The sequence below is a fragment of the Chiroxiphia lanceolata genome, chromosome 18 (assembly GCF_009829145.1).
Source record: "Chiroxiphia lanceolata isolate bChiLan1 chromosome 18, bChiLan1.pri, whole genome shotgun sequence".
NCBI lineage: Eukaryota > Metazoa > Chordata > Aves > Passeriformes > Pipridae > Chiroxiphia > Chiroxiphia lanceolata.
In genome coordinates this window covers 3,572,242-3,597,951 of record NC_045654.1, presented here as the reverse complement: position 1 = coordinate 3,597,951, position 25,710 = coordinate 3,572,242, and the positions used below count along the sequence as shown (strand labels likewise).

The 25,710-nt window shown below is 59.9% G+C and overlaps 4 protein-coding genes across 9 annotated transcripts in view; 3 read left to right on the top strand and 1 right to left on the bottom strand.

Moving 5' to 3' along the window:
* The window catches only part of TPCN1 (two pore segment channel 1), a 45,762-nt gene extending 42,022 nt beyond the window's left edge, over window positions 1–3,740 (top strand). For 2 of the 4 annotated variants that reach the window (XM_032705861.1, XM_032705863.1), the window contains one exon: window positions 1,029–3,740. In XM_032705861.1, coding sequence (XP_032561752.1) covers window positions 1,029–1,151 — 123 coding nt within the window. In that variant the 3' untranslated portion in view covers window positions 1,152–3,740. The remainder of the gene's footprint in view (window positions 1–1,028) is intronic. The other 2 variants (XM_032705859.1, XM_032705862.1) reach the window with 1 other exon arrangement.
* Window positions 3,741–4,748: 1,008 nt separating this feature from the next.
* SLC8B1 (solute carrier family 8 member B1) lies at window positions 4,749–10,751 on the bottom strand. Its single transcript, XM_032705659.1, has 15 exons — window positions 10,088–10,751; window positions 9,425–9,577; window positions 9,273–9,325; window positions 9,110–9,167; window positions 8,751–8,856; window positions 8,460–8,627; window positions 8,265–8,372; window positions 8,126–8,182; window positions 7,768–7,898; window positions 7,445–7,586; window positions 6,945–7,066; window positions 6,592–6,745; window positions 6,423–6,503; window positions 5,805–5,869; window positions 4,749–5,718 (listed from the first exon to the last, which is right to left on the bottom strand). The coding sequence occupies exons 1-15, from the start codon at window positions 10,238–10,240 to the stop codon at window positions 5,518–5,520; spliced, it is 1,752 nt and encodes a 583-aa protein (XP_032561550.1). The 5' UTR covers window positions 10,241–10,751; the 3' UTR covers window positions 4,749–5,517.
* On the top strand, window positions 9,083–25,380 carry PLBD2 (phospholipase B domain containing 2). 3 transcript variants are annotated; one of them, XM_032705661.1, is made up of 13 exons: window positions 9,083–9,307; window positions 9,873–9,960; window positions 12,880–12,973; window positions 13,079–13,237; window positions 13,670–13,770; window positions 14,210–14,424; window positions 14,503–14,597; window positions 14,668–14,828; window positions 14,946–15,041; window positions 15,380–15,451; window positions 15,572–15,724; window positions 15,858–16,020; window positions 16,153–16,703. In XM_032705661.1, exons 4-13 carry the CDS (start codon window positions 13,082–13,084, stop codon window positions 16,318–16,320), a joined length of 1,380 nt encoding a protein of 459 aa, XP_032561552.1. In that variant the 5' UTR covers window positions 9,083–9,307; window positions 9,873–9,960; window positions 12,880–12,973; window positions 13,079–13,081; the 3' UTR covers window positions 16,321–16,703. The 3 variants fall into 3 exon arrangements, 2 of the variants coding, with proteins under 2 accessions (XP_032561552.1, XP_032561551.1); XR_004360141.1 differs by lacking the exons at window positions 9,083–9,307; window positions 9,873–9,960 and adding exons at window positions 12,461–12,683; window positions 25,271–25,380 and having other exon boundaries at window positions 16,153–16,408; XM_032705660.1 differs by lacking the exons at window positions 9,083–9,307; window positions 9,873–9,960 and adding an exon at window positions 12,432–12,683.
* Window positions 19,089–23,729, top strand: SDSL (serine dehydratase like). The gene is made up of 8 exons (XM_032705665.1): window positions 19,089–19,262; window positions 19,563–19,749; window positions 19,853–19,892; window positions 19,976–20,115; window positions 21,483–21,571; window positions 21,678–21,905; window positions 22,002–22,126; window positions 22,272–23,729. Exons 2-8 carry the CDS (start codon window positions 19,582–19,584, stop codon window positions 22,463–22,465), a joined length of 984 nt encoding a protein of 327 aa, XP_032561556.1. The 5' UTR covers window positions 19,089–19,262; window positions 19,563–19,581; the 3' UTR covers window positions 22,466–23,729.
* Window positions 25,381–25,710: the final 330 nt, after the last annotated feature.

Below are 25,710 nucleotides of genomic sequence, written 5' to 3'. Positions count from 1 at the left end.
CCTCTGGGAGCAGGCAGCTGTGAGAAGGGTGGGCATCCAGGAAGTGTAGTTCAGGTTGATCCATTCTTGCTCTCAGGGGTTTTGTTAAACCACAGAGCACATCAGAGCCTCCTCAGTGGGTCCAGGTGCCCAGCTGGGCAGGTGTGTCACTGTAAGCACACTCAGGGTGTGTGCAGGCACTCCAGCTTGGCTGAGCTCACCTGGGCTCCCCGGGTGTTTGCTGGGGCTGTGAGCACATTCCTGGTGCTGCCTGGGGCTTGGCTGCTGAGCACAGGGTTGCTAAACCCCTGGAATGTGTTTGAGCTTAGGCGTGTCTGTCTGACACAGAAACCAAAGGTTCTCCCAGGCAGCAGCTCCCTGGTTTGCCTTCAGAGTAGCAGGCTGAGCAAGATGGGAAACACGTTAATCAGCTGATTGCCTGGATAGTTTAGCACCTTCCTGCTTGTGCCCTCCATGGTCAGGAGCTTTCTGCCATGGATTTGGTCACTGCCCTGCCAAAGGTAGTTGAAGGTCGTGGGCTAATTAGTACTGAAAGGATTAATCTTGTAACCATTTGAATCTGTCCTTTGTCCCCGGGCAGCCAGCTTGGGATGAGTCTTCAGTCTCCCTAAGGAAAATAAACATTTTTTTGAACATTATTTACCACGGGGCTGAGTGATCTGCAGAGAAGCTCCCTGCCTGTTCTTCTTGGTCTGTGATTCAGGGATGTGACATGCTGCAACACAGGATTGGGAGCAGCTCTGCAAATCCCAGATATCAGGGGAACATCGATACCAGAGCCCCTGGATGTTCAGGAGGGACATCCTGAGAGAGGGGTGTTTCCTTGCCCAGGTTTGCTTGGACTGTGGTTGGCAGGGTCTCAATGCATCCATCACGATTGGGCTGCAGTTAACAGGGTCATTCCAGGAGTATCCAAGGCTTTGGAAAGAGCCCTCTGTGCCTGAACAAATGTGGCCTCACATGGCAGAGTCACCCAAGGCCAGTGTGAGGCAGAGCCTGATCCCTGTGTGTTTGGTCTCCTGTTGCAGGAATGGTATGAGGAGCACTCCAGAAAAGAGGAATCTCAGACACCATTGCAAGAGCCTGCATCTGCTTCCAACAGCTCTCTGAAGCCCCTGAGCCTCCGACAACGCTCCCAGACTGTCATTTAGGCCTAGCTAATGCCAGCCGCCTTCTATGCAATAACCTAGAGTATCCCTTCACAGTATATTTTGGGATGATGTATATAGACCTGTCAGTGTACTGGTTTAGGGTTCAAATCTCTTCCCCAGCAGTGGGTTGCTGAAAAAACCAGAGGCCCAGGGGGCTCTGTGTAAGGCTGCTGCACACAGGTTGAGCAGGGTGAACATTTCGGACAGAACAGAGCCCTTGTCCCTCTGAGCCACTTCCCAGGCTCCAGCCTGCTGCCTGTTCCTGCTGCCTGTCTTACCACTAACAGACCATGGGGAAAGGGATGTGTAATCTATTAACAGCAGGGAATTTGCTGAAGTCACCTGCTTAGTATTAAAACCGTGGCCCTTTTTGAAGATCCCTTTTGCTTAAAGGGTACCGTTAACCTAGGAATAAAAGATCAGGGAGTGAGTTTTTCTTCTCCACCTTCCTTATGCAAAGAAAGGGGAGGTGGTGTGAAATCTCAGCACTTTTGGAAGAGCAGACTGCCTTCCCCCTCCTTTTTGGCACATGTAGATGCACTCCCTGTAGTATCTCCAGCTCTGATTATTGAATTTACCTGTCCCTGAGCAGTTCTGAGGCAGAACCAGGGGCCAGCACATCATGTTGTGACCATAGGTGGGATGGGGGATTGGGGACACAAACTCTGTCTCTGCTGTAGCCATCCAGTATCTGTATTGCTGCTGGTCAGTCCTGCCCGTGACCCTGCCTGAGTTTGGGGTCTGCAAACCCCAAAGCTCCTGTCTCTGCTCTGGGGTGGGATTCTGCAGCACGACATGGCTGTTGGCCTCTGCCACTTGGCCACCTGCTCTGCAAAGGGCAGACCTCTGGCTGGTCCTTAGCTCAGATAAATGACTGGGACGAAGAAAGCAAGGCTTTGCAGCTCCAAGTCTGGCTTATTTCTGCCTGGCTCTGGGCTAAGGAGAGCTTCAGACAGTCCTGCTGGTTAGTGCTTAGCCAGGTCCTTGCTCTGTGCAGGTGAGAGTCCCAGCACCAGCAGTGTTGCTCCTCCCTTGCTCTCACCCCTACAGAAATGTTCCTCAGGCTGGCAAACATCGACTCAGTGGGATCTTGGGAAGATCCACTCAAGAGCTTTACTGTTCCTCTGAATTTTGGACACAGGAGGAATGTGGAAGACGATGATTCTTCTCGCCCATCAGCTTTTCTGCAGCTGGCAGGGAGGCTGCCAGATGTGGCAGCTGAGGGCTGGGAAGGAAGGGGGGAAAAAGGGATCCCTTCTCAGCTCTGCCACATTTGTTGTGTGATTGTGGCAGGTTGTGTCATTGCTCATGTTTCATTTGAACCTGTCTCTCCAAGTCCCTCTTTTCCCTGTCTTTTCCCTGTCAGCACAGAAAGTGCTGAGGGATAGAAGTACCCAGCAGAGGTTCCCCTCACCTTTTGCTGTTTGGTCTTTCCTCAGGTTTGGACTAAGGGCAGAGCTTGCTGGGGAAGCTTTCTCCTCCCTCCAGGTACCTCAGGCAGTGGGAGATCTGTGTCCCCAATTCCCCTTGTACCACATCCCTGTCTTTTCCTCACCAAGTGGCACAAGGACAGTGGGAGAGGGCTGATCCTACCCAGGCAGCTCAGGAGCATTTCCTGGGTGGATGAGACAGAGGTAGGCAAGACAGAGCTGCTTCTGGAAATCTCTCACAGCATGTTGGGAGCTATGGGATGGAAGGAGTGGGTGAGCAGCGTTCCAGGCAGCACACACCAGTGGCTGCTCCCAACCCTTGCCAAATTCCCTGGGTGCCTCCTGGCAACTCTTTGTTTCCTTTCTGTATACTTGCAGGTATGAAACAACTTCTGAACCGTGAAGGACCTTAAAGGGCTGTTTTCCAAACCATAAATTCGACCACAAGTTAACGAGCAGTGCAGTTGTTGCTCTTGCAGTTGCTCTGCGTGGAGTCGCAGCCCAGGAGGTTTATCCAGATTAGTCCTGGGGCTGGAGGAGAAGGTGTTTATTGTGCTTTAAGTTATGGGCGGGATGAATGAGCATTGTGAAGGTCAGGGGGTGAAAAATGTGGCTGTGTTTAATCTCCACATTCCCCTGGCACATTCTCCTGGCAGGGCTGTCAGTGACTTTTTTTTTTTGGGGGGGTGTTTTGTGGGTGTGAAAGGAGCTGTGACTCTAAGCTATACTGAGGGGGGCACTGACCTGCTTATCATGCAATAACAGGGCTCTGTGGAGGGCTTGGGGTCAGGGCACAGGTGCTGCCTCTGTGGCTTCATGCCAAGGTGTTGACCCACCCCCACGTACCCACTGGGTTAATTATTTTTGTAAACCAAGGAGGGTGGCAGGAGTTTGCTTCTTCCATATGACTTTGGAAGGAAACAAAGTTTGAGTACGGGGCATCCCCTTCTATTTATCCTCCTCTTTCCCCCCTCCCCACCCCAACACACAGACTAATGATGGAGACAATCATTTTGTAGGGAGCACGGGAGGAAGCACTGCAGGATTTTGTATGCTGGTGTTTTGTTTATAAAAACGATTTTATGGGTATGTCTGTCAAATGTTCTCTAGATTTTTTTCAGGCGCACTAATAAAAAGCACCCTTGGCTTTGTAAAGGCAGCGGCTTCCTCTCCTCCTTCCCTGTGTTATTCCAGAAGTGGGGTTTGGCCAAGCTGAAGCATTTGCAGTGTTTGAAGAGGAGCACTGCCCACCCTGCCCTCCCTCTCCAGTGGCAAGTGCTTGCATTGGGAATATTTTAGGGGTGTGCCCTGACGAACTGCTCTGAATTCCTGTTCCAAGACATTGCAAAGCCCGGCTTCCCTTCTGCCCTCCCCCTGCCAGGGTTTTTCCTAAGCATTAGGATAATGCTTTCAGTTAAGGTTTTTAACTCTCCGGGGTTAAGGCCAGGAGGGGTGTTTGACCCTGTGCCTCTGTTGCGGAACGTTGGCCCGCGGTTTGGATTGCTGTAGCCTTGCTGGGTGGAAGGAAGTGGGGGTTGTCTCCCGGATAATTCCGGAGCAGTTCAGGGCAGAGCCAATAGCTGCAGGCACAGGGAGCATTATTTTTTTGTGAAAGCCCTGGTTAGAAAAAGGAGAAATGCTCCGGGGCCAGGAGGCCGCAGCACCCCCAGAAGGGAGCAGGGACTGGGTCTGGCGGTTGTGCTGCTTGCACAACACCCCCCCTCTCCCGTGGGGCAGTGAGGTGGGTGTCCCTCTGGAACAGCACTTTGCTTTCCAGCTCTGTGGATGCTCCTAACTGGGAGCAGAACCACGAGCCCACTCACTGTGCTCCTCCCCTGGGACCGAGGGCAGCCCCTCCCGTGTCCCTGTCCCCAGGGACTGAGCAGTGCCTGTCACTGCCCCATGCTGACCCCTGGCACGACCGTGACACATCGTTTCCCAACGTGAGGGGACATGTGACTGCTCTTGGGACAGCAGCTGCTGGTGAACCCAGAGGAAACCACTTTCCCAGACCCTGGGGAAAGCCGCCCTTGGTGGCCTGGGGTGTCACTCCCAGCTCAGCCCCCGCTGTTCCCTCTGCCCTGCAAAGGCTCCACGCTGAATAAGGGCTGTGTCACGCCAGCATGGGGCAAGAGAAATTGCCCTCGCAGCAAACAGAAGCCAAGGCTGGGTTTGTGAGGGTTTTTTATTGCAATTTTTTTACAGTGTCTAAACCTAGTCCTGCCAGAGGCTAACACTGTGTCGAAACTTCCAGGTTCTTTCCTACAGCTCTACCCGCCCCAGGAGGAGGAGGAGGAGAAAAGCAGGATCTGAAACTCGGGTTGAAAAACATCACTAAAAAAAGCAGGGGAAACCAGCCTCCCTTGGTTTGGTGTTTGTTTTTCCTCCAGCTTTGCCTGCACTAAACCCAGCGCTGCCCTGGAGCGCTGACTCACCTTAACCCTGTCTGGCTCTGCCCCAGCTGCTCTTCCAGCCCCACGGTGCCAACACAGAGTGTCCTTTAAAAGGACAAACATCTGCTTGGACTTTTAGAGTTACCCTGTGTACACAACAGCCCCAGCCCTGTCCTGGACCAGCTGGATGGAGGTGAGGAGGGGAAGGTGAAGTGGTTGAGGAGGTAAAGCCTCTCTTCTTGTGCCCCCCAACTGGAGCTGCCCCATTCTCTGCCCCTGCCACCAGGACCAGAGGCAGCTGAGGTCTCGACCTCCCTCCTGCCCAGGGCTGCCATGAGTTAAACAGATTAAACAGAGCGAGCAGAGGATGTGGCCAGTGACTAACTCCTCTCTCTAACCACAGCCCTCCTCTCTTCTGAAGTGAAGGCTGAGGGCTGGGCTGGCACCTCCAGCAGCTCAGCTGGGGTCAGGGTGCCCTTGTCCCCCTGGCAGGGACAGGGAAGGGGCAGAGTGAGATCCAGGGCTGGATGTGATCCCCTGGGGTCAGTCAGAGGTGGAGAGATGGATCACCCTGAACTCGGTCAGCAGGGCCACGCAGAGGAACACCAGGTAGTAGGTGATGAGGCAGACGCCGTAGGCCTTGCCCAGCTGGAAGCACTGAGCTGGCACCGACACGAAGGAGAAGACCAGGCTCAGCCCCAGGGCCCCTGCCAGGACCCAGACCAGGAGGCTGTCAGGCTCCAGCTGCCAGAGAGAGGGGGAGTGATGTGGGGTGACACCGGGGTCCTGCTGCCAGCCTGACCTGTGTCACCGTGTTGCTGCAGCCTTACCTTCACCAGTGGCTGGCTGCTGCTCATCTGCAGCAGGCAGCCCAGTCCCACTCCAACCAGGATGTCTGGGGCACGTTCAGGATGGAGACACAGCACAGGAGACCTCGGGGCAGCGACAGAACCAGCCACATCCCTCCCGCCCTGGGGAGGGGCACAGCACCAGCCTTCCTTGTCCTCCTCCTTCTCCTTTCTGCACCCCATGGTTGTTGCCTGGCCCCAAAGCATTCCCCTGCTTGTAAATACAACCTGGAGCAGTCGAGGAGGAGAGGCTTCAGCCTGGTTTGGGGACCCACCAGAGGGAGGCACAGGCTCTGTCTTCCCCTCTTTCACTTTGGCAAATCCCAAATTTGCCAGACTCCAGCCCAAACTCCCACCCTTCTGGGGCTGGGAGAGCCATGGGGGACAGTGTGGTGGTGCTGATGGCTCCACCCCTGCAGCTCACAAATACCACACCAGTCCCCCCACACCGTGAGGACATCAAGGAGGTTGCCAACATCACTGGGGCTCTGGGCTGGATCCTGCCTGGCTCCTCTCCAGGGGTCCCACAGGACCAGGGCCTCTCCTGGGCTGTAGGCAGGGAAATTGAGGCAGCCCCTGCCCCTGGCACCCAAAGGATACTGAAGATGATGCCCCCGAAGCAGGCGGAGAAGGCCATGCGGGGATAGCCCTGCCGTGCCATGGTGAGGTCGGAGAAGGTGTCTGCAGAGCGAGAAGGGGAGACCTTGGGGGATGGCAGGGGGACCCCAGGGTGTGCCTGGGGGGCACTGGGGCACAGCAGAGCCCTCACCACCGATGCTGTTGCCCCAGGCCAGCAGTGTCAAGCCCAGCACGGTGTTGCTCAGCTGGAAGATGATGCCCAGGGTCCGCAGGATGTTCACCAGCTCTGTGGCTGCAGCGTTGATCCACATGGCACTGGCCAAAAACCCAAGGAAGGCAAATACCTGCCAGGAAGAGGTGCAAGCTGGGTTCTGGGTACATCCCACAGGGCCCTGCCCACCTTCAGCCAGTCATATCCTTCCTGGGGACGCTGGGGAATGGGAAAGAGGTCCTGGCTCCTGCTCTGCCCCCAGGACCCTCGGCCCAGACCAGAGCAGGCTGGGCTGGTCCCTGGTGGGTGTTCAGGGCTGGAGGACACCTTACACAGTGATACTTGGGTGGCTCCTCGTTGCTTGTGGTGATGAAGATGATGATGGCCAGGACAGAGCCAACCAGTGTGACCAGTCCCCAGACTGGGAAGATGCCCTGGATCTGGTACAGCCCATCTGCACATGGTGGGGAGAGGGGACATGAGAGAGGCTGGGACAGGATCTGACCAAACTCAAGGTAGGAGGTAAAGCCTCGTCCCCTAAAGCCACCTCTAAACCAAGCTCTCAGAGGGTTGCTCCCCTCAGTGCCTTAGTTTCTCCAGGCAGGCCAGGCCTGCTCCATTTTTACTCCAGGTCCTGGATGCTGGGGGGCCACCCCAGCCCCTGTGAGGGTGCATCCAGCTGCAAACCAGGCCCCCAGCTTGGCTCTTCACTGCCCATCCTCCCTCCCCAGAACAGGGAGCCAGCTCCGAGGGGCTCCTGTAGTCCCCAGGGCTTTGGTGGCCATCTCAGTCCCGTCCCCTCCTGGGAGCTGGGAATGCCCCGGACTCTTACAGGCGCCCGACTTCAGGGTGAGGATGCAGAGCAGGGGGCTGGTGAGGATGTGCAGGCAGTTGAGGGGTCTCTTCCAGTTCAGGTCATCCTTGTCAGGGTCCACAACGGGAACAGTGAGCAGCAGCACCAGCTCCACGGGCACCTGGGGTGAGGGACCCCCAAGCTGAGACACCCCGCGAGGTGCCCCGTGACCCATCCCCAACCCACCACACATCCCACCATCCCCACTCCAAAGCCTGGGGGGGTGACACAGTCCCAAGGGCCAGCAGGGTTGGGGAAGCCCCATGGGGGGGCTTCTCCTGGCTCATGTCCCCCCTACTCACCCTGAAGGCCTTGAAGAGCCGCCAGTACCAGGGCTTCCTCCTCCACTTGCAGTAGTCCAGGGGGCTGAGGGCCGTGGTGAGGATGCGCAGGGAGGTCTCCTGGGAGGGGAGCAGGGGCCGGTACTCCTCACCTGAGAGGGGCCACAGCGGCTGAGCAGGGTGAGGGGGGGTTCCCTGGGCTCCCCCAGCCCTTCCAGTGTGGGGCTGCAGTGCCCTGTGTGCTTCAGGGGGATCCACCTGCCCCAGGGCAGCACCTGGCCATGCACACCCCATGGACTCAGCCACATGTGCAGCAGCCTGGGGGTCTCTGGGACCCCCGAGGACAGAGCCAGCCCCAAGCCCAGCAGGAAGAACATACCATAGTCACTGCTGTTTGTGCCTGGGGGCTCCGGCTCTTCGGAATCCGTCGGCATCTCTGGGGGGAGGAGGAGTGGAGGGGGACAGTGTAAGGAAACCCCGACACACCCGGGGTCCCACCACAGCCAGGTGGCCCTTACCTGGCTCCCAGGGCCCGGGGGGGGCCGTCCCGTCCCCCCGCTGCCGCCGGTGGATCCAGGTGCAGAGCACCACGGTGACGACGTAGAACACGTACAGCCCCAGGTAACCTGGGAGGGGGGAGTGATGGGGGGGGGTTATGGCACCCCCAGGCTGCTCCCACCATCCCCCAGCCCCAGCACCCCCCCAGCACTCACCCAGAGCCTCCCCCAGCCTGATCCTGCCGAAGTAGAGGACCATGAAGGTGAGGAAGACGGCCAACATGTAGAAGATGACATCCCTGAGGAAGGGCCTGGAGGCGGCCGTGAAGGGCTTGACCAGGGCGATGCCCCCGGCCACCACCGTGGTCACGAACACACCGGCACCTGCCAACACCACGGGACCCTCTCAGCGGGTGGGAACATCCCACGGCTCCACAATGTTCCCCCCAAACACGGGTCCCAAGCCAGCAGCTCCCAGGGAGGAGCTGGCAGTGGGAGTCCCCTTACCAAAGATGGCCCCGATGGCCAGCCCCGCTGTCCGGGGGTCGGAGAAGGCCACCACGGCACTGAAGACATCCGGTGCCCCATTTCCAAAGGCCAGGAAGGTGACGCCATGGAGAGGGTGTGTCAAGGAAAAGGCCTGGGGGTCTCTTCCCCTGTGGGGACACAGGGGGGCTGTGCATTCCCACCCAGTGCCAGCACAGGACCACTTGTCCCAGTGCCACCTCCAGGCTCACGCTCTGAATTGATTTCCCCTGGCACGGTGCCAAGGGGACACAAAGCGACCCTATCACAGCCACCTCCACTGCCCTGTCCCTACATCCCCCCCTCCCTGGATGAGTTCCCATGCGCTTTGCCAAGGATACTGCCACGTTGTGGGACAGCTTCAGGTTGGTGGAGATGGCCGACAAGTTGGGGCAGAAGCTGGAAAGGCAGAGAAGGAGGCGGAGAGGGTTGATGGGGCTGCTCGGGGACCACGGGGCTCCCACTCACCCCGGGGACCGTCCCCTCCTCTGCGGGGCCACTCACAACTTCTCTGCTGTCACACCGAGGATGATGAACAGGTACAGCAGCCAGAGAGCCTGCGGGGTCAGGGGTGGCACAGAGAGGGGTCAGTGGGGTCCCCACCCCACACCCCCACAGAGGAGCATCCCCCAGCACTGCCCTGCTCCCGTCCTTACATAGAGGGTGACAGCGAGGGGCAGCAGCCGGGGGGGGAAGACGCAGAAGACCCCATTGAGGTAGTCGAGGAAGCCCCCGTCCATCCGGCAGTCGGGGTTGGATCGGATGAAGCGGCACCACTCGGAGCTGTTCTGTTTCCGAACCTCCCAGCACTGCGGGGCAGAGCAGGGACTGCTCAGCCGGGTTCCCCGAGCCTCTCCCCACCCCGAGCACCCCCTGTCCCCCCCGAGGGCTGCCATCGGGCACCCTGAGGTGCACTGCCCACCCCGAGCACCCTCCACTCCCCACATCAGGCACCCTGCCCCTCTGAGGGGCTGTTTTCGGCAGGTCACTGTCACCCCTGCCTCAGTTACCCCGTCTGTGCTACATGTGCGCGGGTGAAGGGCTGTGCCAGGGACAGCAGGGTAGGAAGCCCTTGCCCACACCCTTGTCCCTGTCCCCACACAGCCCCCAGCCAACCCCGGCCCTGGGAAGGCGCCGGCCTGGCAGGCGGCGAGGTTTTAGGAGGAGAAAACCAGCAACGGAGGAAATCCTGGTGAGATCCCAACTGCGATGGCGAGGACACGGCAATCGGGGACGGGACGAGACGGGATCCCACTACCCCGGCAGCACCCAAATCCCTCCCGCTTCCCCCCAAACCCCACCGCAGCCCCCAGACTCACATCCAGGCCCCGTCCGTGGCTCAGAGCATCCCCCCTGGGAGAGACCGTGCGCCCCACGTCCAGCAGCAGCGGGGTCCCGGCTGGCTGTGCCCCGGCCAGGCTGAGCACCCCGGCCAGCCCCGCGGCCCCCTGCCCCATGGCCCCCTGCCCCATGGCGGGGGGCAGCACCGGGGGGCACCTACCGCCGGCAGCGGCCCCCGGGGGGAGCGATCGGGGACTGCTCCCGCACCCCCATCCCGCGCTCCACGTGCGGGGCGAGGAGGGGTTAAAAATTAACAATAAAACCCAGAAATTATTATTTAAAATAAAAAGAATAAAAAGGATAGAAGGCAGAGCCCCCCGCGGGCAGGCTGAGCCCTCGCCGCCCCGCCACGTCCCCGCCGGGGGGGTGGGGGGGGGCTCAGCCCCGGGGCCGCCCCGAGCTTAGGGAGATGGGGGTGGGCACCCACACCCCAGGCAGGACCAGGGGACCTGGGGGCACCCCCCAAAGCGGAGGGACAGGGGGACGGGGAGACTCCGATGCGGGGGGGTGGGGGACGGGGACCCCGAGGGGTGGGGGATACCGGGCGGGGATGCGGGGGGATGGATGCGGGGGTACCCGGGGACCCCACCCGCGGCGCGCACCCACCGTGTCGGCGCGGCCCCGCTGCCGTGCGCGGGCAGCTGATCCCCTCCGCGCCCCCCCCCCCGCCTTAAAGGGGCCGCCACCCTTCGCCCTTAAAGCGACAGCGGCACTTTCCCACGCTGGTGGCGGGGTGGCAGCGGAGGGGGGACACGCGCGACTCTCTGCCCCGTCCCGTCCCTCTCAAGCCGGGACACCCACCCTGGGTGCTGCGCCCACCTACAGCCCCCTTTGGAGTGACCTTCTGAGAGCGGGCGAACTCATCGCAGGCACGGCCGGGGATGGTGAACCGGGGCTGCGCAGACCCCTGTGCCGGTGGCTCGAGACAGAGGGGCCGGGGGTGCTGCTGGTGCCCCTCTCCGCCCCGGTGTCCCCCGCTCCGGGACACCCCAGCCTCGACCCTGCCCTGTGCAAGACCCCGAGCCGTGTTTCTGGGGGGAGGATGTGCAGCTTAGTCCCCACGGCTGGAGCCCCGACATCCTGATGGGATTCAAGCATCCATGTCCCACCCTGGCCAGTCTCCTCAAAGTCGCATTCTGCCCTTCTCCCCGGGGAGAGGGGAAAGGAAGGAAAATAAAAAATATAGGCAATGCCCAGCCGGGAGCGTCTCCCAGGGGTCCCCAGGTCCCCCTGGTACCCAAAGACCAGTGGTATCCAGTGGTGGAAGCCTTGGCCCCGCCAGGAGCTGGCCCGGGGCATGGCCCCCAGACCCAGCTGGGACAGGGATGCTTTCTCAGTCGGTTTTTCTGTTTTTAGGCCAAATTTGGGTGCTTGCCGCGTGTCCCTGTGCTCCCCTCTTGGCTTCTGCACCCACGAGTGGCCGGGTCCGGGTGCCCGGGGTGGTCTCACACAGCGCTGAGCACAGGAACGGGGACATGTGGGCACTACTGCCCACATGGGAAATTAACCGCAGCAACTGGGAGCTGGTGGGACGTGCTGGGCCACCATGTGCCCACACGAGCAGTGCCTTTGAGGTGCCGCCCTGCCCAGAACAGCCCCGGGCGTGTGGCATCTTTTCCACCTCCACTGGGGGACTCTCCGGGGGGACTGTGTGCAGCCCACCGTGACTTTACCACGCGAGGCCGAGCCCTCTACCCCCGTCCCCCCGGGACAACCGCTCCGCAGGTAGACTGCCCGCCGGAAAAGGAGGAGGAGGAGGAGGAGCGGGAGGCAGTAAACAGGCGCCGCCCGCGATTGCACAAGGAGGGGCTGCGGCGGGGCTGGGGCCCACAGGGGGACCAACACCTCGTGTGTCCCCCTGCCCCGAACCCCCGTGGGGCCTCGTCCCCCCGCACCAGCCCCAGGTTTCACGAGCCTCTCTTGGCGTGGTCCTTAATGGTGGGACATGGCTGGGGCTGGGGGTGCGACCTGCACACATCTCCCGTGGGCGTTGAAATGAGGGCCTGAATATGAGCGTGGGGTCGTGGGGGAGTACGATAGGAGGGACGTGGGTTGTTGGGGGGCAGCGAAGGTCCCCAGGCCCGCAGGGCCGGTTGGTGAGACCAAGGTCACCAGACCACAGGACACGCCCCAAAACCCGTCCCTCCTCGACGTTCATCCCACGGAGGGCTCGCGGGGGGCGTGGTCACCCGATCGCCCCGCCCCAACCGGACACGCCCCATTCATGTCATGGCGGGACGGCCGAAGGGGGCGTGACCAAGTTTAAGCCCCGCCCATCAACACACCGCCCCATTCACACATCGGGGCGTGGCCTCGCCCTGGCCCCGCCCCGTTGGCCCCGCCCCGCGGTGTCCCCGCCATGGCGGCCCCGCGGGCGCTGCTGTCGGCGATTCTGCTTTCCCCGCTTCTTTCCCCGCTCCTCTCCGCCGGACCGGCCGGGGCAGCCCCCGCCCCGGCGCCCCGCAATGTCTCCGTGCTGCTGGAGCCCGGCTCCGGGCGGCTGCGTGTCCTGCCCGGCCGCCTCCCCGCCGCCGTGGCCTGGGCCAGCCTCGATGACCGCATCCCCCACGTCGGGTAGGGACGGCACGGGCTGACCCGGGTGGGGACGGGCATGGAGCCGAGCGGGGATGGGTGGTGGGGCTGACCCGGGTGGGACGGGACGGGGGTGGCATGGAGCCGAGCGGGGATGGGTGGCGGGGCTGACCCGGGGGAGCCTCGTCCCACCCGTCACCCACCCTTGACCGTGTCTCCGTGACCGTGTCCCCCCCAGCTGGGCCTTCCTCGAGGTGACCACCAACGCCTCGTACAATGACAGCCTGCAGGCCTACGCTGCCGGGCTCGCCGAGGCCGCTGTCACCGAGCAGGTAAGGGGTGACCCCTCCAAAAATGGGGCCCTGGAGGACATGTCCCCTTCCCTTCCCTCTTTCCCCGGCTGTTCCCCGCCGGTGACGCCACGCTGTGCCCCCCAGCTGATGTACATGCACTGGATGAACACCATGGTGGGCTACTGCGGGCCCTTCAAGTACGAGAGCGAGTACTGCCAGAAGCTCCGGGACTACCTGGAGGCCAACCTGGGCTGGATGGAGGAGCAGATGGGGAAGGGGCAGGACCCCGAGTACTGGCACCAGGTGAGGATGGGGTACCCCCACCCCAGGAGAACTCCACTGCATCCTCCTGGGATAGCTGGGGCTTCAATTCAGAGGAGGGGACAGGGCAGTGAGATGTCCTGGCTGGGCTCCAGGCAGGATGACAGGGATGTGGCCACGTGGATCCTCCTCCCTGGGGCGAGAAGAAGCGACTCGTGACTTTCTCAGTGCTGGAGCTTCACGTGCTGCCTTTGGGGTGCCCAGGGGGTGACTCGGCCACCCTTAGGCATGAGTGCTGAGTCATGACCTTGCTGACAGTGACACTTCCCCCTGTGCCTCTTCCTGCCTCTGCAGCAGCACTGGGACCCACTGGATCTGCTGCATCCCCTGGGGGAATGGGGGAGCCCATCCCCCAAAATCTCTCACCCCTCTTCCTCGGGGAAGCCGGGTGCCAGCTCTGTCCCCTGTCCCCAGGTGCGCCTGGCCCTGCTGCAGCTGAAGGGGCTGGAGGACAGCTACAACAGGCGCCTGGACTTCCCCCGGGGCAGGTTCACCCTGGCACCCTTTGGCTTCCTGTAAGCTCCTTCTTGGAGGTGGTGGAGAGTGGGAGGTGGTTGTCTCAAGGTGTGGCTGGGGCATCCTGTGGCTGGGGACAATTCCTGCATGTCCAGAGACAGCCAGTTCTGCTCCCAGTTTACCTCATCCATGTTCTGTGGGTGCTTGTCCTCTGCTGCTGGGGCAGGATGGAACCAAGGCTGTTTCTCCTCCTCCCCACACTATGGTCTGGGCAGTGGGTCCCCCCACAGCTCCTGCCTCAGTTTCCCCACTGCTGTGCTCGCCCTTCCCTCCCTAATCTGGCTCCCCAGGTGCTCCCAGCACGAGCGCCTGCATTAGTGTGGGATGAATAAATGGCTCCAGCCTGGATGGGCAGACAGACAGAGAGCTCTGAGCCAGCTCAGCTCATGTGCTGGGGTGTCCCCCACCTGGTACCTCATATATCTTGCTTCCCCTCAGGCTGCTGCAGTTGGGGGGTGACCTGGAGGACCTGGAGTCTGCCCTGAACCGCTCCTCCCCGCAGCGTGTGCTGGGCTCAGGCTCCTGCTCTGCCCTGGTGAAGCTGCTGCCGGGCAATCGGGACCTCCTGGTGGCCCACGACACCTGGAACTCCTACCAGTCCATGCTGCGCCTCATCAAGAAGTACACGCTGCCCTTCCGCGCCTCAGCCGCCGGTGCGTGGGCTGGGCTGGGGGGGCTGCGCCTCACACCCCCCTTCTGATGCTCCCCTGCCTCTCCATCCCCCCCTCCAGGCAAGTCTCAGATCCCCGGGAGCATCCAGGTGTTTTCCTCCTACCCTGGCACCATCTTCTCTGCAGATGATTTCTACATCCTCAGCAGTGGGTTGGTGAGTGGCTGTGGCGCTCGGGGACCCCTCCCCGGCCCCGCTGTCCTGCCCCTCACTGTCCTCCCCGCAGGTAGCGCTGGAAACCACCATCGGGAACAACAACCCGGCGCGGTGGAAGTACCTGGACCCGCGGGGCAGCGTCCTGGAGTGGCTGAGGAACATCGTGGCCAACCGGCTGGCCCGCAGCGGGCCCGAGTGGGCCACTGTCTTCCGGCGGTTCAACAGCGGCACGTGAGTGGGGTGGGATGGGGCACGGGAATTTATCCCCAGGGCAAGGTGGGACTGGATGGAGAGTCCCTGGGAGGAGGCTGGCTACCAGAGGCATGCAATTCCTGTTCTCCGTGCCAGTTACAACAACCAGTGGATGGTGGTGGACTACAACGCCTTCACGCCAGGCAGAGCGAGCCCATCGCCGGGCGTGCTGACCGTGCTGGAGCAGATCCCGTGAGTGACCCCCTTCCTCCCTGAGCAGCAGCTCCTGCGCTGAGCTGAGCCACAGTGGAAGCATCTCCTCTCCCATCCCTGTGGGTTTGGGAAAGCCCTGAGGGTCATGTCTGCTCCAGCCCATTGGGTGGGCAGTGGGAAATGGAGATGTGGGTGTGTCTGTGGCTAGAGGCTCTGGGGATGCCTGTGTAGAGGTGATGGGTGCCCAGCACCCCTGGCTGGGGTGGGAACACGGTAAGGACCTCCAGCATGTGTCCCAGCCCATCCTAAGGCATCTCCCCTAATCCCCACTGGATCTTTCCCCTCTGCTCTGACCGATGCTCTTCCTCCCAGCGCAGGGGCCTGGTGGTGGAGGCTGATCTGACGGAGCTGCTGTACCAGCAGGGCTACTGGGCCAGCTACAACGTACCGTGAGTGCCATCCACCCCATCCCACCCACAGCTGCCCCATAAAGGGGGGCAGCAATGCTGGGCCTTGCCCCCCACCCCTCTGCTGAGTGCTGACTCTCTGGGTCCCCCCCCCCCCCCCAGGTACTTTGAGGAGATCTTCAATGCCAGTGGGAACCTGGAGCTGGTGAGGAAATATGGAGACTGGTTCACCTACGACAAGAACCCGCGGGCCCAGATCTTCCGCCGGAACCAGACGCTGGTCCATGACCTGGACTCCATGATCCGCCTCATGAGGTCTGTGCTGGGGACCCCCCAAACCCGGCTGTTCCACACCCCCCAGGGGTTTGCCACCCTTGGGTGTGATATTGTTTCATCACTGTAAATTTATGTCTTCCCCGTGACTCTCTCCTGGCCCCTCTCCTGGCAGGTCCAACAACTACCTGCAGGACCCTCTGTCGCGGTGCAGGGGCTGCGACCCCCCCCAGAACGCCGAGAACGCCATTTCTGCCCGCTCCGACCTCAACCCCCCCAATGGCACCTACCCCTTCCCTGCCCTGCGCCAGCGCTGCCACGGTGGCACCGACATGAAGGTGGGGCATTCAGGCAGCCCCGTTAGGGAGGAGTCTCCTCCTGGGGGGAGCACCCCCCCCGACAGCTCCCCCAGGCTGTGCTGCCCATTCCCCTGTGCTGATTCACACCTTGTTTTGTCTCCCCGGCTCCAGGTCACCTCCTCGGGCATGGTCCCCTCCTTTGGGCTGGTGGCTGCCAGTGGCCCCACGTGGGATGATGTGCCCCCCTTCCGCTGGAGCACGTCCCCCTGCAGCTCCCTGCTCCACATGGGCCACCCAGACCTCTGGACGTTCCCCCCAGTCAAGGTCCACTGGGACTGAACAGGCACCCGTGGGTTGATCCTGTCCGTCCATCAGTGGGTGTCTGTCCTGTGGGGGGATCCCCTTAGGGGTCAGCTGGGTGTGGGGGGGTTACAGCTCTGTAATACACCACCCTCCCCTGGCTCTTTCTGCCTCTCAGGTCCTGGAGGCAGGGGAGGCTGTGCTGCGCAGGGGGCTGAGCCTCCCATTCTCCCTCCCCGCCACGGGGCTCTCCAGGCCTGGGACCTGTCCCTGGGTGCTGACACCTGACTTGGGGGGCTCTTCCCAGAAAAAAAGCAGGTCCTGGGATCCTGGGGCTCGCCCCCGGGGCAGAGAGGAGGGCAGTGAGCTGGTGTGGCTGTGACAAATAAAGCGCTCTGTGGCGGTGGCGGTGCTTTGCTCTCTGCCGGACTCTCGGGTGGCTGCTCTGAGGGTTGGGCTCACACAGTGGTCTTGGCCCCCCCCCCCCATTAACAGGGTGATCCTGTTTCTCTGCGGGTGGGAGGGTGTGTGCCCAGCCAGGCCGGGCTCTTTCGGGGTGCAGGCTGTGGAGGGTTCTCTGCTGCTGCGTCAGGCTGGGGACCGGTGTGGGGCAGAGCTGCTGAAATGGGGAAGAGCCAGTGCTCTCCCTGCAGGAGTGGGAGACCATCCTCATCCCTTTTTTCTTCCCCTCTCAGGCACCTGTGTGCCCCCATCCCCAAAACTCCTGTTGCAAAATCCTCTTGGGCAGCAGGTCCCTTGATCTGCCTCGTTAGGAATAACGAGGTCATTAGTGGGGGATTAATGTGCTGGCTCGGCAGGGCTTTGAAGGTGCCAGGTTCCCAGCAGGACTGGGGGCCCCTGGGGCTCCGTGGGGTCTGCAGGGGGGTGGGATGCAGCAGGTCTGGGCTGTTGGGGTGCTCGCATCCCAAAATCTGGGATGGGTGCACTGGACAAGACAGGGTGTCCATAGCCCACTGTGTGGGGAGGGGTTGCAGGTAAGGTGGGGGTGGCAGAGCCTGTGTCCCCTGATGTCCCTGTGGTGTGTGAGCTCCTGTGGCAGGGGGAGCTGCTCAGGGGATCCTTGTGCCTCAGTTTTGGCAGATAGGAGATCTCCATCACCAAGTGAAGGAGCAGGAAGGAGGGACAAGCACATTGGTGCCAAGGACGGGGCATGCTGGAATTGTAACAGTGGCTGGGTTGCTGCTTCCTCTCCTTTTTTGGTTGTTTTTGGTTTTTTTTTTTTTTGAAGTGAAAAACCAAAAAGTTGTTAAATATCACCCCAGCTGCTATTGCAGTGTCACCCAGGGACTCTGGCCAAGGGAAGTGATGGGGTGACAGCCTGGCCCTGCCTTCCTTGAGGCAGGGATGGACTCAAAAGACGGTAAAGGGGGGAGGAGGAGGTAGGTCTAGTGTGGAAAGGGACCCTGAAGCACCCCAGGGCTGAGCTGACATATGGTGGTCTCACCAAGGGGGTCCCCAGCTTCTCCCCTGTGAGCTCCTGGGGGCCCCTTGCACCCCTTCCCCAGCTCCTGTCACCAAGGGCCCGGCCCTCTCCCATCCCATGAGGAGCAGGGCTGCCCTGCAGCTCTCACTGCCTGTTAGCAAGAATGCTCCCAGGGGCATTTGCAGCACAATTTGGGTCAGCATGTCACTGAAAATTGGGACTAAAACACTCTTTATAGTATTAGAAAGCTTTATTTGCACTTTATTTTTGGTGCCAGGTGTGTGAGGGACATCTCTTCCTGTCACACACACCACGACTTTGAATTAGTGGTTTATTTACGCTATAGAGATAGTCAACCTGTTTCTTATGTAAAGGCTGGAGTATGTCAATTATTTCCCGGAGATTATTAACTTATTAATTATTTCCTTGTATGGAGTTGTTCACCTTCAGTCACTTGACTGAGAGTCCTGGTCCTGTTTGATATGGAGATGTTCATCTCCAGCCACAGCACTAAGACCTCTGGTTCCAGCCTGATATGGGTTTGATAAGCAAGCCTGTGCATTCAGATACCCAGTGCATTAACTGTATCAACTTTTAGCTACTCACTGGGTAACAAGGGGACCAAAATCAGATATTCTGTGTTTGTTTTATTGCTGTCTGCCTGGCAGTGGGTCAGAACTGAAGAGGGTGGGGATGTTCCCAGTGCACCCCATTTGGCTGTGTTGTGCCTGTGCCAGCTGCTGTGTGGTGTCTCCCTGTTGGGATTCCCGTGCAACCTCTGCTTTCAGACTGCTCCAGCTTGGCCCTCTCCAAGGGGTGATCAGGGGACACCTTTGTAGGGTGGTCCCCCTGACCCAGACCCCTCCTGACCCTCTTCTGGGTGCCTGGCATGGCCATCTGAGGCTGGTGGTCTCATCTTGGGGGGCTCATACAGGTGGAGGGACTGAGCCTCCCTGGGATGTGCAGCTTAGACAGGATTCTGGGGCTGCTGTGGGGTGTGGGACTTGGCAGGATGGGCATAGGGGTGTGATGGCTCATTTGGAGGCAATAAGTGGTATCTTATGTGGGGGGTTGGGGTGTGCAGGCTGCCCTGGGTCAAATGGGCAAAGTCCTAAAATCTCCTGGGACGTGTTCCTGGTTGGACCTGAGAACAGCCAGTGCAAACCCTTAAGGACCCCCAAAATCATTTGGGAGCTGTTTCTCCCCCTCCCCATCTCCTGGGTGCCCACATCCCATCTCCCGAGCATTCGAAGGGATCTGGCTGGCAGGACCACATGTGCCTGTCCTGGCCAGGACACCCGGCAGCGTGCCCAGCCATGGCCAGGCGCCTTCGGCGTCGGTCCAGCGCCGCGGCTGTAAAACTCCCACAGTGCTGAGCAAACAGAAGGGCCGGGGCAATGTCTGACCGCCGCCCCTTGCGCTGCTGAGCACAGGGACCGGCACGGCCCCTCCGACGTCACCTCTCCCTCTTCTGTCCCCCAGACTCGGCGGCGGGTGAGCAGCTGGGGACAGGGAGCGAGGCCCCAGGGGACACCAGGTAACCCCCACCCTGCAGTGACCCTGGCTGGGTTATGGGACAGGGCGTGCTGGGGGCACCTGCGGACACCGGGAAATGAGGTCCAGAAGGATGGAGGAGGGGATGGCACAGCCTGTCCCGGGGCTCTGACAGGGAGACCCCACAGGTGCTCCTACATCCTGGAGCTGGCAGGAAACACTGAGGACAGCCCTTTCCCTCCTGAGGGGCTCCTGTGCCTCACACCGAGCCCGGGGTGGGCATCGAGGCTGTGGGGGGGACCGATGGGGAGGATCTGGTGACTCCACCACCTCTCCCTGGCAGAGCATCCATCACCAGGGCCATGGCAGCCCAGCCTGGTGGGGGCCAGAAGCCCTTCCATGTTGTCTCGCCCATCCTGGAGAGCCTGCCCCTCTCCAAGGCAGCGGGCACCAAGGTCTTCATGAAGCTGGAGAACGTCCAGCCCACGGGCTCCTTCAAGATCCGGGGCATCGGGCATCTCTGCCAGGAGGTGAGTGTGGGCATGGCATGGGCAGGGAACTGTTCCTGCCCCCATGAGGGACACGGCAGGTGGACACAGCCAATCCCTTCCCTCTTTTTCTCCCACCTTTCAGGCTGCCAAGAAGGGCTGCCGCCAATTCGTCTGCTCCTCAGGTAACTCCATCCCCAGCTCATTCCCTGAGGAATCTGGGGATGTATGGGGGGCCAAGCCCTGCCTGAGCCACTGCTTCCCACAGGGGGGAACGCTGGTCTGGCAGCAGCATATGCAGCCAAGAAGCTGGGGCTGCCCATCACCGTGGTGATCCCCAGCACCAGCGGCCCCATCCCCAAGCGCAAGCTGGAGGAGCTGGGGGCCACCGTGGAGGTCTATGGCAAGGTAAAAACTGGGGCCTGGGGGGGACCAGAGGGGGCTGAGCCTCACCTCAGCCTGCTCAGTGATGCTGGGGATGTGCTTGACATCCCATCCCAAAATGTCTCTCTCCTGCATCACCTGCACCCTGGCACGGCAGCAGGGTCACCCTTGGGACCCCCACCCGCTCTGGTGTCCCCCAGCTCGTGGTGACAAGGGACACATCCCTGTGGTGTGAGGGCTTGTAGTGGGTTGATCCTGTCTGGACACCAGGTAGCCACTAAAGCTGCTCTCTCACTCCTCTCTGTAACTGGACAGAGGAGAGAAAAATAAAACAATGAAGGGTTCAGGACTTGAGATAAGGGCTGGGAAAGGTCACTTACTGATCACCATCACAGGCAAAACAGGCTCAAAGTGGGGATATTAATTACATTTGCTACTAAAAGGATCAGAGCAAAAGAGTGAGCAGTAAAATAATCTTAAAAACACCTTTCCCCCACCCCTCCTTCCTTCCAAGTTCTACCTCCTCCCCACCAGCAGTGCAGGGAGACAGGGAATGGGGGTTACAGTCAGTTGTTATTTCTGCTGCTGTCAGGGAGAGGAGTTGGAGTCCTTCCCCTGCTCCCGTGGGGTCCCTCCCATGGGAGACAGTCCTTGATGGACATCTCTGGCGTGAGTCCATCCCTCAGGCAGCAGCTCTTCCCAAACTGCTGTCCTGTGAGTCACTTCTCCATGGGGTGCAGTCCTTCTCCAGTGAGCTGTACCAGTGTGGGTCCCCCACAGTGGCCACGGGTCCTACCTGGGAAAAACCTCCTCCAGCCTGGGCTTCCCTCTCCACGGGCCACAAGTCTCCGGCAGGACCCCACTCCATCCTGGGCCTCCCACGGGGTCACAGCCTCCTTCCTGCATCCGCCTGCTCCAGCAGGGGCTCCTCCATGGGCTGCAGGGAGTCTCTGCATCCTGATGCTCCTCCCTGGGCTGCAGGGGCACAGATGCCCCACCGTGGTCTGCACCACGGGCTGCAGGGCCTCAGCTCCGGGGCCTGGAGAATCTCCTGCCCCTCCTTCTGCGCTGACCTTGGTGTTTACATTGTTGTTCACTCTGCTCTTCCCTGGCTGGAATCTTCATCCGCACAATAACTTTCTGTTCTTGAATATGTTATTATCCCAGAGGCGTTACTGTCACTGCTAATTGGCTTGGCCTTGGCCAGTGGCTGGAAGCCCATCCTGGAGCTCGCTGGCATTGGCTCCACCAGACAGGGCAAGCTTCTAGCAGCTTCCAGCAAAAGCCACACCTGTAGCCCCCCTCCCACCCCTGCTACTAAAACCCAGCCACAGAAAACCACTACAGGGCTGTATGGAGCCCTTCTGAGCCCCCACTGCCCTCCACCCCAGGTGTTTGATGATGCAAACAAGAGAGCCCAGGAGCTGTTGAAGACGGAGGGCTGGGTCAACATCCACCCCTTTGATGACCCCTTGGTGTGGTGAGTGCTGCCAGAGCCCAGCTCCCACCCCTAATCCCCGTCCCTGGGATGTGGGCTGGCTCGGGGTGATCCCAGGCTGTATTCTCCTGCCCCCCTTGCCCTGCAGGCAGGGTCACACCAGCCTGGTCTGGGAGCTGAAGGACTCTCTGGAGACCAAACCAGATGCCATCGTGCTGTCGGTGGGTGGTGGGGGGCTGCTGGCTGGTGTCGTGGAGGGCCTGCACCAGGTGGGCTGGCAGGACGTCCCCATCATTGCTGCTGAGACCCACGGAGCCCACAGCTTCCACGAGGCACTGAAAGCTGGCCGGCTGGTCACCCTGCCTGAGATCACCAGGTGAGCAGCCACGTGTGCAACGAGCGGGTAGGGCTCAGCCCAGCTCACTGAGGGGTCCTGAGACCACCCTGACCACCTTGTCCCCTCATGTCCCAGTGTGGCCAAGTGCCTGGGAGCCAAGACAGTGGCAGCTCGGGCGCTGGAGTGCTCCCAGGAGTGCCAGATCATCTCCCAGGTGGTGGAGGACACAGAGGCTGTGAGGGCTGTGGAGCAGTTCCTGGGTGAGTGGGGCCAGCTGGGTATCACAGGGGTGATGGGGACATCACCAGACCTTGGGAGCTGCTGGAGCCAGGGTGCTGGGGGCACCGTGTGTCTGCAGGCAGTCCCTGCAGGTGTCGGGATGTCCCCGTGGTCTTGTCCCCACAGATGACGAGAGGATGCTGGTGCAGCCGGCGTGCGGGGCCGCCCTGGCCACGCTCTACACGGGGCGGCTGCAGCGGCTGCAGCGAGAGGGGAAGCTGCGGACCCCGCTGGGCTCCGTGCTGGTCGTGGTCTGCGGGGGCGGCAACATCAACACGGCACATCTGCGAGCCCTGAAGAGCCAGCTGGGGATGGAGTGACACCCACCCCGAGGCAGGGGACGCGACAGAGCCTGGCTGGCACCCTCTGCTTGCTTTCCCTCCGAAATAACCAAAATAAAGCCTGGTGGACGCAGGGCTCGGCTCCTCCCACAGCCTTCTCCAGCACACAGCGTCCACGCAGGGATGGGGAAAATGAGGCACGCGGGGCAGACGAACCTGGGGCTCACATTGCAGGCAGGGATGGAGCCGGGGTCCTTCCTCTGCTGACAGTAGGAACTGGCGCCCACACATCCCACTCTTCCGCTGGGACATGCCAGGTATCCTCCCCTACACCCCCCCAACCCTCCATCCCCCTCCTGTCCCTCCCCTGCTCCTCCCCGGGCTGTTTGGGCTGGAACTCCCCACCTCGATTAGCAAGCGCTCCCTCTCTGACTAATTGCTTTGCTACCGTCTTTATGCATTATTATTCTAATGATTATTAATTATTACACTCCTCTGCCGTTCCTGCCGTGCTGGCTGCGGTCAGACAAGAACAAGGCGCGTGGCCGCGCTTGTTACGGTGATTTATGGGCGGAGATCCCTGGCCAGGTTTAACACCCGCAGGTTCCAAGGTGCTCCAACACATGTGGGGGTGTGTGTACTCCACCCTGGACCCCCCAAGATTCTGGTTTTTTTCTGCTTTTTCTCATCCCCTCCCTTTCCCCCGCGCTTTCCTGCTCTCTCCCATTCCCACTCTGTACTCCTGTGTTTGCTTTTAACTCTTTGCTATGGCACCTCCTGGGATTTTTGTGTCCTCCCAACATTTCTCCCCCTTCCTTCCTCCCCTCCCCGGGCAATGTGGGGTCTTGCTCCCTGTGGGCTCCCTTTTGGAGCAGAGGGGGCCCAGCCCCAGGACCAGCTCTGTCCCCCAGATCACTGGCATCCCCCCCCAAAGCCCTTTCCCCTGACCTGGCTGCTGGGCTGCCAGAAACATCCTCCTTGCCTTTGGCCCCTTGCCCCCCCCATACCACCCACCAGCCAGACCACCTCCCCCAGGTGCTTCTGGGAGGCCAAACCCCCATAAATCAAAACTCTGCTGCTCCATCGTGAGCAATATCTTATGTAAAAAGGTGTTCCCAGGGAGCACCGAAGGCTGTAGAATCCTATTACGAGGCACACTATTAATTATAAGGAGTCAGCCCAGCCTACTCCAGCTATTTTTTATCCCAGGTCCAAAACCTGATTACTTTCCACCTTCTGCAGACCTTCCCCTTTGAAAAAAACCAACAAAACCAACAACAACAGCAACAAAAAAAGCAAAAAGGTCAGCGGAAAAAAAATAAAAGCATTGATGTTTGACCAAGAGCTTTTAAAAAAGGAAATTATTCCCAGGACTGATGCTGCTCCGGGGGGTCAGGGCAGTTGGGAGCTCACGGTGGTGTTTCCTCAGCGTGGTCCCATTGAAAAATCATTGCTGGTGGTGACGTTGGTGTGACTGTGGGGTTTGGGATGACTCCCCTGAGCACCCCAACAGGGAACTTTTCCCTCTCCTTGCCTTAGTGAGGGAGCACTTTGGGTTTGGGTGCTGGATGGGGGGGGATTGGGCTTTGGATAGCCCTGGCAGGGCTTTGGAGGTGCAGGTTATCTGGAGGACATCCCGGTGGGAGTGGCATGGCCCCAGCTGGTGGGGGGTCACCTGTGGTCACCCTGCAGCTGGAGACAGGCAGGAATCCCGAGTGCTGGTGCCTTCCTGGGACTGCTGGGGGGCTGGCTCCAATGGGGACCTGTCTGCCATGGGGATCCCTGACTTAGCTGTGATGCTGTACCCCGACCCTGGCTGCAGTGGGGACCCCAACCCCAGGGTTGGCTCCTGCACCCAGCTCTGAGCTGTGAGTCCCAACCAGTAAAGCTCCTCTGAGCCAGGGGATCATCCCTGCTCTTAGTGGCTGCTCCTGGTGAGCCCCATCCTCCTGCACCAAGGCCCCAGCCCCCTCAGGATGGGGCAGCTTGGAGCAGGATCCAAGATCCCTCCTGCAGCCTGTCCTGTGCTGAGCCCCAGAGATGGGGTGCCCCAGCAGCCTGAAAACAGCCCTCAGGTCTATGCCTTGAAAATAATAATAATAGTAATAATAATAGTGATGATAATAATAATACGATAATAATTTGACAATAATATTTTAATAATATCATTTTATAGGAAGTGTTTTGATATTATTACTTTATTAACATTTTATAACAATATTTTAATAATATTTGAATAGTAGGACCGATATTTTAATAACAACAATACTTTAATAATATTATTTTAATAATAAAATGTTTTAATAATAATATTATTTTTAAAAACTTGTTTTAGCAATAATAATTAACAACATAAATAATATTACTATTATTATATTATTATAATTAATATAATTTATTATTATAATAAATATAATAACAATAATAATAATAATAATAATAATAATAATAATAATAATAATAATAATAATGGTAATAACAGTGCTCACCCAGTGAATGACACTTTATACTTCTCAAAAATGATGCTGGGAAAGGTTTATTTACCAACACATCGCCCCGTCCCTACAAAAACCTCCCGTTACCCAAAGTCGATCACGCCAAAGCTCCGCCTACAGAGGCGTGGCCACATCAAGGCCCCGCCCCAACCCAGCCCCATTCATAGAGAGGGGCGTGGCCGCGTCGAAGCCCCGCCCCCAAATCAAATCCAGTCATTCGCTGAGTCGCTGCAGGGGGGCGTGGCCTTCCCCGGCTCCGCCCCCTCCATAGCGGTGACCTGCCCTCCTTTTTGATCCCGTCCGTCCGTGGGTGTCTGTCCTGCGGGGGATCCCTTTGGGGGTGTGGGGTGACCGCAGCTCTGTGATACACCGCCCTCCCCCGGCTCTCTCTGCCTCACAGGTCCCGGTTGTGCTGCGCAGGGGGCTGAGCCCTCCCCGTGCCCCTTCCCTGCCGGTCCCAGCACCTGTCCCTGGGTGCTGACACCTGTCTTGGGGGGCCCTTCCCAGAAAAAAGCAGGTCCTGGGATCCTGGGGCTCGCCCCCGGGGCAGAGAGGAGGGCAGTGAGCTGGTGTGGCTGTGACAAATAAAGCGCTCTGTGGCGGTGGCGGTGCTTTGCTCTCTGCCGGACTCTCGGGTGGCTGCTCTGAGGGTTGGGCTCACACAGTGGTCTTGGCCCCCCCCCCCCATTAACAGGGTGATCCTGTTTCTCTGCGGGTGGGAGGGTGTGTGCCCAGCCAGGCCGGGCTCTTTCGGGGCGCAGGCTGTGGAGGGTTCTCTGCTGCTGCGAC

Coding starts and splice junctions, on each gene's coding strand:
- SLC8B1 (XM_032705659.1), bottom strand. CDS start 10,240: ATGGGGCAGGGGGCCATGGGGCAGGGGGCCGCGGGGCTGGCCGGGGTG. Junction 9,168..9,272: donor GGTGTGACAGCAGAGAAGTT/GTGAGTGGCCCC, acceptor CTGCCTTTCCAG/CTTCTGCCCCAACTTGTCGG. Junction 6,746..6,944: donor AGCCACCCAAGTATCACTGT/GTAAGGTGTCCT, acceptor TCTTCCTGGCAG/GTATTTGCCTTCCTTGGGTT.
- PLBD2 (XM_032705660.1), top strand. CDS start 12,469: ATGGCGGCCCCGCGGGCGCTGCTGTCGGCGATTCTGCTTTCCCCGCTT. Junction 13,238..13,669: donor ACCCCGAGTACTGGCACCAG/GTGAGGATGGGG, acceptor CCCTGTCCCCAG/GTGCGCCTGGCCCTGCTGCA. Junction 16,021..16,152: donor ACGGTGGCACCGACATGAAG/GTGGGGCATTCA, acceptor CCCCGGCTCCAG/GTCACCTCCTCGGGCATGGT.
- SDSL (XM_032705665.1), top strand. CDS start 19,582: ATGGCAGCCCAGCCTGGTGGGGGCCAGAAGCCCTTCCATGTTGTCTCG. Junction 19,893..19,975: donor CCAATTCGTCTGCTCCTCAG/GTAACTCCATCC, acceptor TGCTTCCCACAG/GGGGGAACGCTGGTCTGGCA. Junction 22,127..22,271: donor GGCTGTGGAGCAGTTCCTGG/GTGAGTGGGGCC, acceptor TTGTCCCCACAG/ATGACGAGAGGATGCTGGTG.